General features: G+C 39.5%; 1 protein-coding gene across 1 annotated transcript in view; it reads right to left on the reverse strand.

The window, feature by feature from the left end:
- Positions 1-13,174, reverse strand: part of cacna1c (calcium channel, voltage-dependent, L type, alpha 1C subunit) — a 173,184-nt gene that overhangs the window by 110,385 nt on the left and 49,625 nt on the right. The window contains exon 3 of the mRNA XM_061029521.1: positions 8,056-8,161. Coding sequence (XP_060885504.1) covers positions 8,056-8,161 — 106 coding nt within the window. The remainder of the gene's footprint in view (positions 1-8,055; positions 8,162-13,174) is intronic.

Below are 13,174 nucleotides of genomic sequence, written 5' to 3' on the forward strand. Positions count from 1 at the left end.
TGGTTTCTATGGGAACCCAGCCCTTTGATGATGCAGGCAAAATACCCAAATCACACTAGCAAGCACAAATGTATATACAAATGCACACACTACAGTGTTCTTCATCATTGAGACATGCTTTATTATTGTGTGTGTGTGTGTGTGTGTGTGTGTGTGTGTGTGTGTGTGTGTGTGTGTGTGTGTGTGTGTGCGTGTGCGTGTGTGTGTGTGTGTGTGTTGAGGGATACAAAGAAGGAGACAGCGAGAGGCTGCCAGATCCCAGACCAGATGGCTAAATGTCAGTGAATACCACACCAACATGACTGCTAGCTCTCCCTAACAGGACCGGTACACACTGTAACACAGCCTCAGCACACAGAAAACCAGCATTTCCTTTCATTCATAAGGACCACAACTGCAAGACCACTAATTTTACATTTCAACCACAATATAAAATCATATATCGATGGAAAGAAGAAAAAAAAAGAACCAAGAAACCAACAGGCAGATGTTGCATAAAGCTCAGCAGAGATTGATTAATGGGGTCTTTTAGCCGAAAGTAGCCCCTGTGTAGTTTGCTTTGCTCCTCTGTGATGTCACGGCAGGCTTTTATCTCTGGTCAAATATTAGTCTGGAAAGATGAAGACGTATGCATACACAGAGCACACATTACACCTGATTGCCCCCCTAATTTGCAGAGAGATCTACTGTGCACTTCAATTACCTTTGTTGCCATGCTCTAATGTTTGCTGTATAAACCGTTTGCTTTGCTTTGCTTTGCTTTGCTGTGTGTGTGTGTGTGTGTGTGTGTGTGTGTGTGTGTGTGTGTGTGTGTGTGTGTGTGTGTGTGTGTGTGTGTGTGTGTGTGTGTGTGTGTGTGCGTGTGTGTGTGGGATGCCAGGGATGGGATGATACTGCATATTAATCTCAGATTTTCAGTTTGAAGTTACTGATTCTTAGATCAATGCTGTATATGTACAAGGGGCCTTTACATACAATTCAACATGCACATACAAAGAGTATAAGCTTCATATATCGCTCCTGGTTATGCCTTTTCACTTGTTTCTAAGTGTTCTGTAAGATTTGAAAGCAATCTTAAATTGTCTGAAAAAAACACTTTGTCCTGTCTTTTTGCAATATAGCAATCAAAAAGATCTTATTGGTTTTATAAAAGGTGAAATTAGAGCAGTCATGAAGAGGCAGCCAGTCTTCTCATTGATTCTTCTTTTCCCTTTGTCCTTGACCAAAGGGAGCCCTGTGACTGCCCACTGCAACTACATAGTTTATATGACAAATTTCCTTATAAGGGCGAAGTTTCAACTTAAATTTTAACCAAAGTTTAAAATGTAATACCTCTTTTGCACAGCAATCTTAAATTCAGAACAAACAAATCCAGTGAACAACAATACTGCCGGATTCATAGACCAATCTTATCACTTTTTAAATGATGTCATCTGTGTGCTGCCATATGCCCAGCCAACACTACACAAGTGGTTACTTGGCTCAGTTCACTCTGTTGCCTCCTGAGGTTTTGTTTTCTAAGCCCTGTACAGTAACAGTCTGACACACAGCCACTTAGCTTACATCAACGGTATTTATCATAATGTCAAACGATTGTAAGACTGTTTCTAACTGAAATGGGGATAGAAAGACTGACATCGTCCCCTGTGGTAAGTTTCCACAGAGAAGGTGGCGTTTCTGTGATGGACAGAGACATTACTCTCTCTATCTCTCTGTGTGCTCTGTGGGAGCTGTAATGTGGGTCGATGTGAGGCAGAGGTGGACACTTTTAGCTCAGTAAAAATATCCTGCTCTATCTCTTTCTCTTCTTTCTCTCCCTCACTGCCTCTGTGTCTCATGCCTCAACCACTGGAACACCTGGACTTACATATAAATGATCAAAAATTCACATTACCATACAAGCCTCGTTCGGACTGTTATGTAATACCAATAACACTTGCCTCAGTATTTGTAGAACTGAAACTTTTTTTCAGTTTCATAAGGCTCATTTGACCTGATTTAACATGACTTGCCTGCCAAATTACTGTGTTGAAACCAATGCTGCATCCGACAAATTCACATGCATAGATCCTATTTTTTTCCTCCCACTCACATGAACACAAATACATGTACAAACATAGCCAGGCAAGTATGTAGGTTTAGAGTAAACAGACAGGGCAACATGGGACCATTTCCAGGGATCTGATCAGGAATCATGGGACTCGTGCCTGGGACTGTGTTCTCACAAAAATAAAAATAAAAAACCTAAAAATACGGACATGATGTTTTTAGTTCGGACTAGCAGACACAAAGGCAGACAAAAAAATGCAAAAAAAAAAAAAAGACGAATGTATGAGCAGACTGAGGAAGCAAAAGGGAAGAAAAAGAGAGGTCAGAAGGCTTGTGTGGAAATTTCCCCCATCTTTATCACCAAAATGGGACCATTAAAAAAAGAATAAAGAGGAGGGGAGAGGAAATAGGAAATGATGTTGTAAAGAATGTGGTCGCCACAGCTGCCATCATTTACCGTTTTTATCTTACACTTTTATTAGAGGTGGAGAAGAGCAAAGGAGAGAAAGAAAGAGAGCGACTGACTGAGGCAACATGGCATCACACAATTTTCTCGCTTATTGTGTATTTTCATTTCAAAACAATTATACAGTGATGATACCAAAGCAGGACATTTCTTAACAGCAATTCCAATTAAGTTTGTCCAAAGACAGAGAAAACAAAATAAAAGCATCTAAAAGGACACGCTTGTTGTACACTGGTTCATTAGAGGCTTTATGTTTCCAGTAAACTCACCATAATCCATTATCTTCTCCATTATTGCCATAAGCTCAGGAATCAGAATACTTGCAACCACTTTTCAGCAGCAGATAAAAACATAAACATTGCAAACACAAAACAACAAAAACAACTAGCCGACCGCTAATCAATTCAAGTCAATCCATTACACCCTGAGCCATTCCTGATTCCTATTTGAGTTGGTCACACTTCAGACAAAAAACGGCATTACAAGGGAGGAAACGAGGCAAGATTAAGACTGAAAAAAAAAATCCTAGAAAAGCAGATAAATCTCTTGGTTAAAAAGCTGACTTTCAATATAGTCAGTATTATTTTTCCTAAATGTTTTAGTTCAATGGATCCCTGCAGCAGTGAGGAATTGGTAGAAAATAGCTCCAAAATATTGAGCCAATGGAGCAGAAACCAAACAGCACTCTGAAGTAGTAACTTTGGATTTGGAAAGCTCCCAGTCTCTAACAGAAAATATATCTGGGGTATTGCTTGGTTCCTCAGGGAGCTGAAAAGGGGAACAGCATTTAAAATTTCCAAATAATGACTCCCCAGACTACAGCATGGTTGGAACTTGTTGTACTGCAGAAAATTTGCAACAGATTTAAACTATCCCATGCAGTTAGAAGCCTTGCTCAAGTGTAAGATAGTGTATCATATAGCTCTCTGTCTGCAAAACTGCTATTACACACAACTATATCCTTATCTGTGTGGCAGAAAGAGTGGCTGTGTACCACTATGACTATTGAGAGGTGGACACACACACACTTTTAGCCTCCGCCATCACGACAAGAAAACACAGACCAACATTGTTTAGATAAGTGAACATACAGATAGATGCTGAGCGTTCCTCTACATCTAAAAATAGACACCTAGCAACCAGCAGAGTAGCACCCATAGGAACAGCGTGTTAACTTGATCCTTAACAACAAAAAGTGATGTGAAGAGTAAGGGAGAGACTGGAGGACATGCAGACTTGCACAGACTCAAAAACAGAAAGCAGACAAAAACTGAGTCTTCATAAGGCGATAAATGATGGTTATTTAATCATTTTAATGAGTCAACATATTAGCCATGTTTATATGGACAGCAATATTCCAGAATAAGTGAATTCTATAAATAAGCCACTTCCATGTAAACACCCTTTTTTGATTACCTTGATGAGATCATATTTGGTGAAAGCCATAATCTAAATATAACATGTGGAGTATGCCAATCTTAGTCTCATGATTTTCAATTCATTCAACTTTGAACACCCTGATACTCCACTGTTGAAACCGACACACACCTTCGCAGTTCACACACAAATGAGCAGCCATGAAAAACCATGACTACAGGTAAATATGGTGTGTGTTCATGAACGATGCATAAATACCGCTTAACAAAAAGTTCATGAATACAAATAAATCATTTAAAACTGAATGTACTAAAACACAGAATCAAACCAACTCTATCTCAATCCTCACCCCAATACGCCTCATTATTGCTTACTAGATGATGGTGTCAAGTGTGTTATGTGTGCAGAGAAGTGTGTGTGTGTGTTTGATTTCTTGCCTCTCCATCAGTCAGTGTCTTATCAGGTGTATTGATTAGCTAATTACTTGGTTATGAGTCATGACACCATTATTCTGTCCATCTGAAAGTATCCATATTGATCTGATTAGATGGAGAAAACGAAAGAGAGAGCAAGAGGAGAAAAAAGGGATGAAGCAAATTGAACATAAAAGGAAAAAAGGAGAAAAAGTGATCACAGGGAGTTCACAGACTTTTTCCCAGGCTTCACATACTTGTCTAAAAAACTGAGCTTAACAAACCAAATTGCAGCAAACATTTTGTCCCTAAGGAAAGAGACTTTTACACACTTCCAATAACCGTCTTTTTTCTGCAACCAAGGACAGATGAGGAGCATCACTACGGTTACCATATCCATGACAACCTCTCCTGCTGCTATTATTGGGCATGTCGTCAAGGAGACAGAGCAGCACATTATGGGATGCAGACAGAAATAGAAATCTTGTACGGGAAGCGATGCAACAGATCTCTGGCATTACATAAGAAAGACTTGTGCAAAGCTAGCAAAGGGTGGCCATATTGATTCTAAAACCCTGGCTCCATCACAAGCAGGGTCAGGGGTATGTACAAAGATCATTGTCAGGATGCTAAGAAGAGTCGTGATGCAACTGTTTCTCAGTTTGTGCGTCATGAATTTTGTTTAAGCCTGAGGCATATTTGCGATTGATAAAAACGGGCAAATCTGTGTCAGAGCGAACAAAACCACAAGAAGCTAAGCACAATGTGTGGTAACACATCACAACAATCCTCAACACATATGTGAAACTACACAAGTGGCTAAAGGTGAGCTGAATGAAAAGAGCTTTCATTTAGGAAATATTTAAAACCCTCCTATGGATCCTTATGAGAGTGTTAACTCATCGTTTGTAGCACTAGCATGTAAAGGTTACACGCTAAGTGTTAAGTTTCAACAGCGTAAGGACAATGTTCAGACAATGGGCAGGGTTTTTTTTCTGCTGGTAAAGAAGAGACAGTTGGTCTTTTGGTGTTTGCTTCAGCAAAAATACTTTCTGCAGGCAGCACTGGATTAAACATCCATATGACTAAAGCATAGGTAGGGCTGAACGATATATCGTTCACGCATGTGCAATAGTCACACTAATCTACAATAAAGGTCTGTCTGGCATCGCCTTCAGTGGTCTCAGAACTCAGACTGTTGTGCATGAAGAGTCCCTGCATCTAAATGTAGAAATACTAGAGAGACTCTGCTGCCATCACATAGCCTGGCGTAACGCTCGAGTCAGACACTCATTTCTGCGGGCTTGTTTGTAATGAGTGTATGACTTCAGTGGCATTGGCTACTTAATGCTGAGGCCATTTAAAGACTGTGAAGGACTGTTAAGGTGTGTAATAGTTTTGTGACACATGTGTGAATCAAGAACTTCATTATAGTTCTTGCGCATACCCCATCCTATCTGAAAACGTCTTAAGTCATGGTGGAACATAAGCCATTTAAGAACTGCTCAAATGGAGAGAGGCACATTTTGCATAGTCCACACACATGTTTTAGCCTTTGGTCCATCTGCCCGCTGCTTCCTGTCTGTCAAAAGGTGATAAAACTAATTGACCACAGCTGTGGTGGTGGTGAGTACATGGGTACATGTTGTATTCATTTACTGGTTGGTGTGGGGGAGGGGGTTACTAGTAGGATCCAGAAGAACTCTACAGGGATAGACGATATTTAAAATAGATTCATTTAGGAGGACAAACTTTTTTGTGAGTGAGTCAGTGAGTGCATGCCAGAGCTTCATGTTGTATACAGTTTCAAAATGGAAAAGGGGGCCGCATTAAAATTATCCTCATTGTGTTGACAGACGTAGAGAGAGAGTCGGCCGTTCAAGATCATTACGGTTCCATTCAGAAACCTCACACAGCATATGAAACCCACCATGCTCCAGTTCAATAGTTTACAAATCCCAACACCGTCATTTTTTCCTCCATAAATTCAATAGAGATCTTGTGTCAAGATTCTTTTATTATACACAGTAGAACGAAATCCATCGCATCTGGCTCCAAACACTTAAATTAAAGCAAATAATTTATATTCTTCTGGACCAGTTTAGCTTGGTTGCATGGTACACTTCCTTGGCCCTGGCACAGTTTTAAGGGGTTGGGCGGGGGGGCTTAACTATACAAGTGAAATCTTTCATGTGAAATCGGACTGATGAAATGCTTAAAGATAACCCCAGGTTGTTGAATTAGTAACTGTTATTTAAAAATGTTAATGAAATGTAATTGGCAAGACCTTTAACTATGTTTGAAACAGGAAAAGGTATTCTGAATGCTTCTGCCAATGTCATTTAAAAATATTCAGAGAGTGGAGAGAATGGCCGAGAGAGTGGATGACGGTCATAAATTAAGATGAGCTGTTCTTCCTCAGTGTTTTCTACTCTTCAGCTGACTCATTTACCTGCCCTGGAACAGTATCATTACAGGAGAAATTTGAGTGTAGATTCCAGTAAAAATGAATAACAAAATAACTGATTTATCCAATCATTAATGTATTTAAAGTCCCAAAGTAACTGTATGAACAGACATTATTAAAAGTAAAGGTTGTGATAGTGCAGCATGAGCACTCGAGATGAAGTGAATAAGGCAAACTTATTATTAGAAAGAAGTAAAGAGTGAAAGAAAGAAAAAGTGACAGATGTTACTTGGCCTTAGTTTCTTCCTCACACAAATACACTGGTATACATCTGAAACAAACTCGCACACAAACATTGTATGATTATAGGTCATCATACTGATTTATAACAACGTCAATTGAATCACTATTGTCCAATGTCAGAAGGGATTGGATCAAAACCTCCGCAACCCCAAAGGGCAGGCTTATGAAAAGATGTATACTGATTGTTAAAAGCACACAGAGTTACACTCACTTACTCACAACCTGGTAGGCAGCCAGGTTTAGGCAATTAGATAAAAAGTTTGGCAGGAAGCAGTCCTAATACCAGTGTTTAAAGCAACAGATGTCTTTGTTTTGTAGGATATTTTTGATTTACTTTGAAAAATATCAAATTATACTACATTTGGTGCTTTGAACTGTATGCTCCAAGAAATAGCTTAATATGACAAAATCAAAACAACAATTTTCTCCTTAACGAAAACATTTCTGTTGCCCTCAAGAAAATTATTCTTTTCTTTTGATCAAAACAGCTCAAATAGCTTTACTTGATACATTTCAAGAGTCCACCATTATAACGAAAAACTGACATTTTTTCATGGCTCCAAAGCAGAACACTTGAATCCTGTGTTGAGTCCTAACAATAAAAAATGACTGATTGATGCTCAACGAAATTATCAGTCAAACTACCCTTTCCTTTGTTTTTTGTTTTTCCCTCCTGCTCCCATCTATATTTCCTCTACTGCCTCTGCTTTTCACCCTCTCTACTCACCTTAATGAACCAGTAACAGTGTAAGACAGAATCAGCCTGGAAATGTGTAAATGACTTGCTGCTCTGTGGTGATAATTAAAAGATAACTCAGTAGACAACATGTTTCACAAATCCATCACACCCTTAATGTGTGAGCAAAGACAAATCAAAGAAACAACAAAGAAAACTTTTTAGACCACATCAACAGAAACCAAGAAACCATGTCTCCAGAGTTTCGAAAAGAAACAGCCACGCAGTTACTTAAAACAGCAGATATGTAACCTTACAGCCAGAGGGGGTATCATCTGTAAATCTGTTGAAGAATTGCACTTACCAGGTTGGAGTTGGTGGCGTTTGAGTCATCCTCGGGGAAGGGGATGTAGACGGCTAAGGCCACACAGTTGGCAAAGATGGTCATCAGGATGATGATCTCAAATGGTCTGGAGGAGAGTTAAGGAATACACCAGCCAGAACACAGTACACAAACACAAGTGTAGAGATAAAAACACAACAAAGACCACCTAAAGTTTACATTTTTAGTTTTAACTTAGGACGAGCCAAAATTATATTTCTTTGATCTGTGTAAAAAAAAAAGAAAAAAACTAAAACCTTGTGGATCTAGCTCAAGCAGAGACCTCTGCTGAAAATGAAGCCAATGCAGAAGTGCCAAATACAGCAGTGTCAACTTGAGACTGGCTCCAAAAGCCAAGGAATTACCACCATAAGAGCCGATATTGGTAAATAAAAACTGAATCTGGTAAAAACTGTTTACCACGAGGCTTGACTTCTCTTTATTTTATTTTCCTTTTTAACTTAAATCCGGTTACCAACCTTAAACTGTCTATTTTAGAATCGATCTGACAGTCCTCAATCCTGTCTTTAAACTTAAAAAAAAAAAAATATGAATCCATACACATTCGTTCAGGCAGGGTTTCAGTGTTTGATAGAGAAAACAAGAAAAAAAAACGTTTCCACACATAGGGAAGAAAATAAAACAGACCAAGAATTCTGACCTTTCCGGAACACAAAGTCTCCATATCAGTCATATTATTTCAACAATGAGGTATTTTTAAACAAGCTAATACATCCTTACATAAGCAGAGGTGTATATACGCACAAAGCAAAGTGCACTAGCAGTGTACACAAGGAGAGAGATCAAAGCTGTTGAGTTGGCCTTTTTGCTAACAATAAGACATACTGGGTCACTTAGGACTCACTCTTTGAGTCTGTAGGGGGGGCTACAAAGACAGTGCATGTCCTAATATGGGTGCAGCAAGGAGCAGGCCTGTCGCGTGGAAGACAGGATGTGGACGGGGAAAGAGTAGGAGCGAGATGGAATGAGAGAGAGGAGAGACGCAGAGGGTTTTTATATGGAACAGTCCTTGAGAGGGGAGTGACCTCATTATTTTTGGCCACAGAGATAGAGAGAGAGAGTGAGAGGAAATAAGAGAGGGAAGAAGAGAGGGAGAATGTGGAGGAGAGATAAAAGAAGGTCTGGTTTTCATCAACACAATTACTAACTGCCACTGCTGTCACCTCCCTCCATTGCCCTCTTCTCTCTTCTTCCATTCCTTCCTTCCTTCCTTCCTTCCTTTCCTTCCTTTTATCAATTTAGTCTAGACTCCAGAATATGTGGTATAACATAAATAGCAACATATTGATGAGTTACCCTGTCAAAAACTCAAATCCTCCAGATTAACCATGAACAAAGAAATCTAGCTAACAGCCATGTTCAACACCATAAATGCTGATTTTCAAGCTTAAGTACAAAGTTGAAACATGGTCTATGCCACGCAGAGTATTAGAGAGGGAGTACCTTTATTTAATAAAAATTCTAAATTGATAAAAAAAAAAAAAAAAAGGGGGAGAGATGCTAAAAAAATTACCATAAAGTATCTAACAAAAAAAGAATAACTATTAAAAGTGGCCTTTTTATGAGTAAAGTTACTTTCGAGCAATCTTCAGGGTCGACATGATTGCTGTTAGTTAATTAGTTTCAAATTACCCAGTATTGTTTCTCAAAAGCAGGAGAATGATCAAACTGTCTTGATAAGTAAAAAGCAAGTTTTACTTCAAATAAAGAGGACATGAACTTAACCACTTTAACTATCCTTTATCACCTATAATCATCTATAACCACCAATTTTGCTGTGTGTGGCCCCTCAAGAAACAGGCCAGCTATCTATATCAGAGGCTTTACTGTTGTTTTAGGGAGAAAAAGAATGAGCAGAAGGGAGAAAAAACTCTTATTGTGGCAGTGATACTAAGTATATGTTTGGATTAAGAACTGACCCTTGAACATTTTGGACCACAAGATCATTCTGCTCGTTCAGCATGGGACCGAAATGCATCTAACATAATCACTCACCCTTGTAGCTGGGGCTTGTTAAAACACACTCTAGACCCGCAAGGACCCACAGAAAAACAGGCTCGTGGCTCAATTGGGGTTCCTGACCCATGATTTTTTTTTTTTTTTAAAAGCCTTGAGGTCTGTTTCTATCAACATGATAATAAATCTAGTCTGCTGTGCTGTTGAGAGCCTGTCTGAGTAAATAATACGACCAAAGATAAAGTATAATAATACTTTTCATGAATCAGCAAAACAATAGAAAATATCAATCTTTGACAGCATTCTGTAGATTTGAAAATTAATTTGATTCCAAACTAACAGAACGATTGCCTGTAACGGCTCTTAAAAAACAGAAATAAATTAACTTAAAATTAAATCAGCATCCAATTAGCTCAGCAGGTTTCACAGCAGTCTAAATGAAGTATTCGAAGGGGGGCTACTGTCTGAGGCATTTAGGAATCAAAAATATACAATCAACATTTTAACAAACTAACTGAATATTCTTACAACAAACAGTCACAGTAGGATTGCATCCATATTCACACCATGACAAAGATAAAAGTCTCTGTACATGCGGTGCACAACATAACCGCCAAGCTATCAGGCCCCCTCATAATCACTTATCTTGACAAACCAAATAAGAAACCAGGATATTATCCGGAAGAGCAGGCTCCTGACTTTCATATGAAACGTCGGGGATAATTACCTCAGTTTGAGTTGAAAACTGCAACAACAAAAAAAGACTCTTAATATGAAAAAATATATTGCAATACAATATTTAAGCTGCAGCTCAGCAAACAGTGGGTAGAGTGTAAATGCACTCAATGACAATTTTTCAAATTACCACTAAGTGTGATTTCATAGAGAGAACATAGTTGAAAGATATACACTTGCCCCCGCTCTCTCTTTGTCTCTCATGCTGACCTTGCAGTGTGCAGGTAATGCTTAAATGCTATAATTACGCAGCATGAGTGAGTGCGTGCAAGTGTGCGTGCTTTCGCGTCCGTGTGGGTGTGTGTGTGTGTGTGCGTGCACTGGTCTTTTCATCGTCTGTGTGCAACTATGTGTGTGCTCTTGACATGTGTCTATGCATGTTTGTGTACGCGGGAGCTCAGACCTGCCCTATCGACCTGTTGAGAGCAGCAGCTGTTGTCATGGTAACAGAGGAGGAGGAGGAGGAGAGGAAGATTTCAGATCTGCTATCTCTGGAGACAGAGGTGCTCACAGAATACAGGACACACACACACACACACACACACACACACACAAAGCCCAGTGAATAAAAACTACAACACAGGAATGCATCACTTACAGTACAGAGCACAAAGTCACCTACAGACCAATGTTCCAACATACACTGCATTCAAACAGACGCACACTGTGGCTATGAAGGACATCCAAAACTAGATTTAGACAGACAGGCAGGCAGAAAGATTGACAGACAGATTGAGGATTTTTGAACTCCGGAAGGACAAAATTTATTGTAGTTTAATGCTATTCTGCTTCATCTAGGTTTTTCTTTTTGGTCAATCTTTTTGTTTGTATGCCTTCCTGTATACTTCTTCTTCTCATTCTCCTATGAAGCCCTGCTTAACATCACTCATCTTTTCTCCAGTCATCTCATCCCTCACCTCTTCCTCTGTCACTCTCTTCCTTCCTTACTTCCCTGCCTCAGAGCCATTTAAATGAATGATGCTGGGAATTGTGGGTAATGATCGGAACACTCATCAGTCATTGGGTAAAATTACTCCAGTGACCCTGGGGTTTATGCATGCAATTTGATTAATTTGCTGCTTTTTTTTTTTTTTTTTTAAACAACACACCCTGTGCAGAATCAATTTACTGCTTACACTATGACTTTAGATACTCACTAAAGGTGATCAGGAGGATATTCTGTGTGCGAAGATTACACACATTTTAAAAGGCAGGGCTGTTCTGATGGGACATTTGGGGTTGTTATGAACACATGTCTCATTTTTTGAGTGATATGCATCAATCAAGAGCCTTGCTGTTCTCGTTAAACTGAGCAAAACCATTAAAACAAGCAACACAAAACAATGATTATGTAGTTCTTGGATAAACAGCTCAGCAGGTTTCACAGCAGTCATAATGCAAGGTTCACAACAATGTCAAAAGGAATTATTAATTTAGTTTATTAATAACAAATAAACATTTTTTAAATATTGCTTACGTCTGTTTAAATAAGTTTGCTGCAGGAAAATAGTTTTTAAAAACCAATTTGGATTTGACCTTTTGGCTTAAAACAATGATTTAATAATATTTTGTGTCTTAATGTACTTTTGCTTATTTTGTCCAATGTTATCTATTATACTTTGTTAAATCAGCCCCCTTGACACATGTACTGTAAACAGACATAAACACACACACACACACACACACACACACACACACACACACACACACACACACACACACACACGAATACTAACTCATCTTCTCTTTGATCACCAATTGGCTCTGCCTCTGCTTCTCTCCTCTCCTCCCTCATGATCCCCCTATCTTTTCTCCTCTCCTCCCCTCACTCGTTATTTACCCTCCCACTACCCTGTCATTTTTCTTGTTTACCTTTCCTGTCCTCCCATGAATTCCTCCCTCTCTCCTCAGCTACTCAGCTCCATCATCTCCCCTGTCGACATCCGTGTCCTGCCCACATCCCTGCCCTTCCCATTCCCCCAGCCCCTCCTCTTCCTCTCCTCTACTCCCTCTCAGGACGGAGTGTGACTGTGCTCTTGCTGAGCTCAAGTTCATGTGGACCCTCTTCTATTATACATCACTTTGACTGTGACACTGACCATTTCTGCCTCTCCCTTTCTCTCTCTTTCCCAGCCTGAGGAAAAACAAGTCATTATGTTCAGCAGCTTAAAAATTGGGACAAAATCTCCACAAGAGAAGTTTAAAAAATGGAGGACTGGCAGAGGAATAGCAGGAATAAAGGGATTTGGATGGACAGAGGGAATGAGAGACGAATAATAAATGCTGAGAGAGACACGGGGGTTGAAGGTGGAGGGAGCAAAGGAGGGACTAAAGCATGGATGGACCTGAGGGAGAGAGTATGAATGCAGTTAGAGGGAGCTTTGGAAGA

Source organism: Labrus mixtus, chromosome 22 (assembly GCF_963584025.1).
Source record: "Labrus mixtus chromosome 22, fLabMix1.1, whole genome shotgun sequence".
Classification (NCBI taxonomy): domain Eukaryota; kingdom Metazoa; phylum Chordata; class Actinopteri; order Labriformes; family Labridae; genus Labrus; species Labrus mixtus.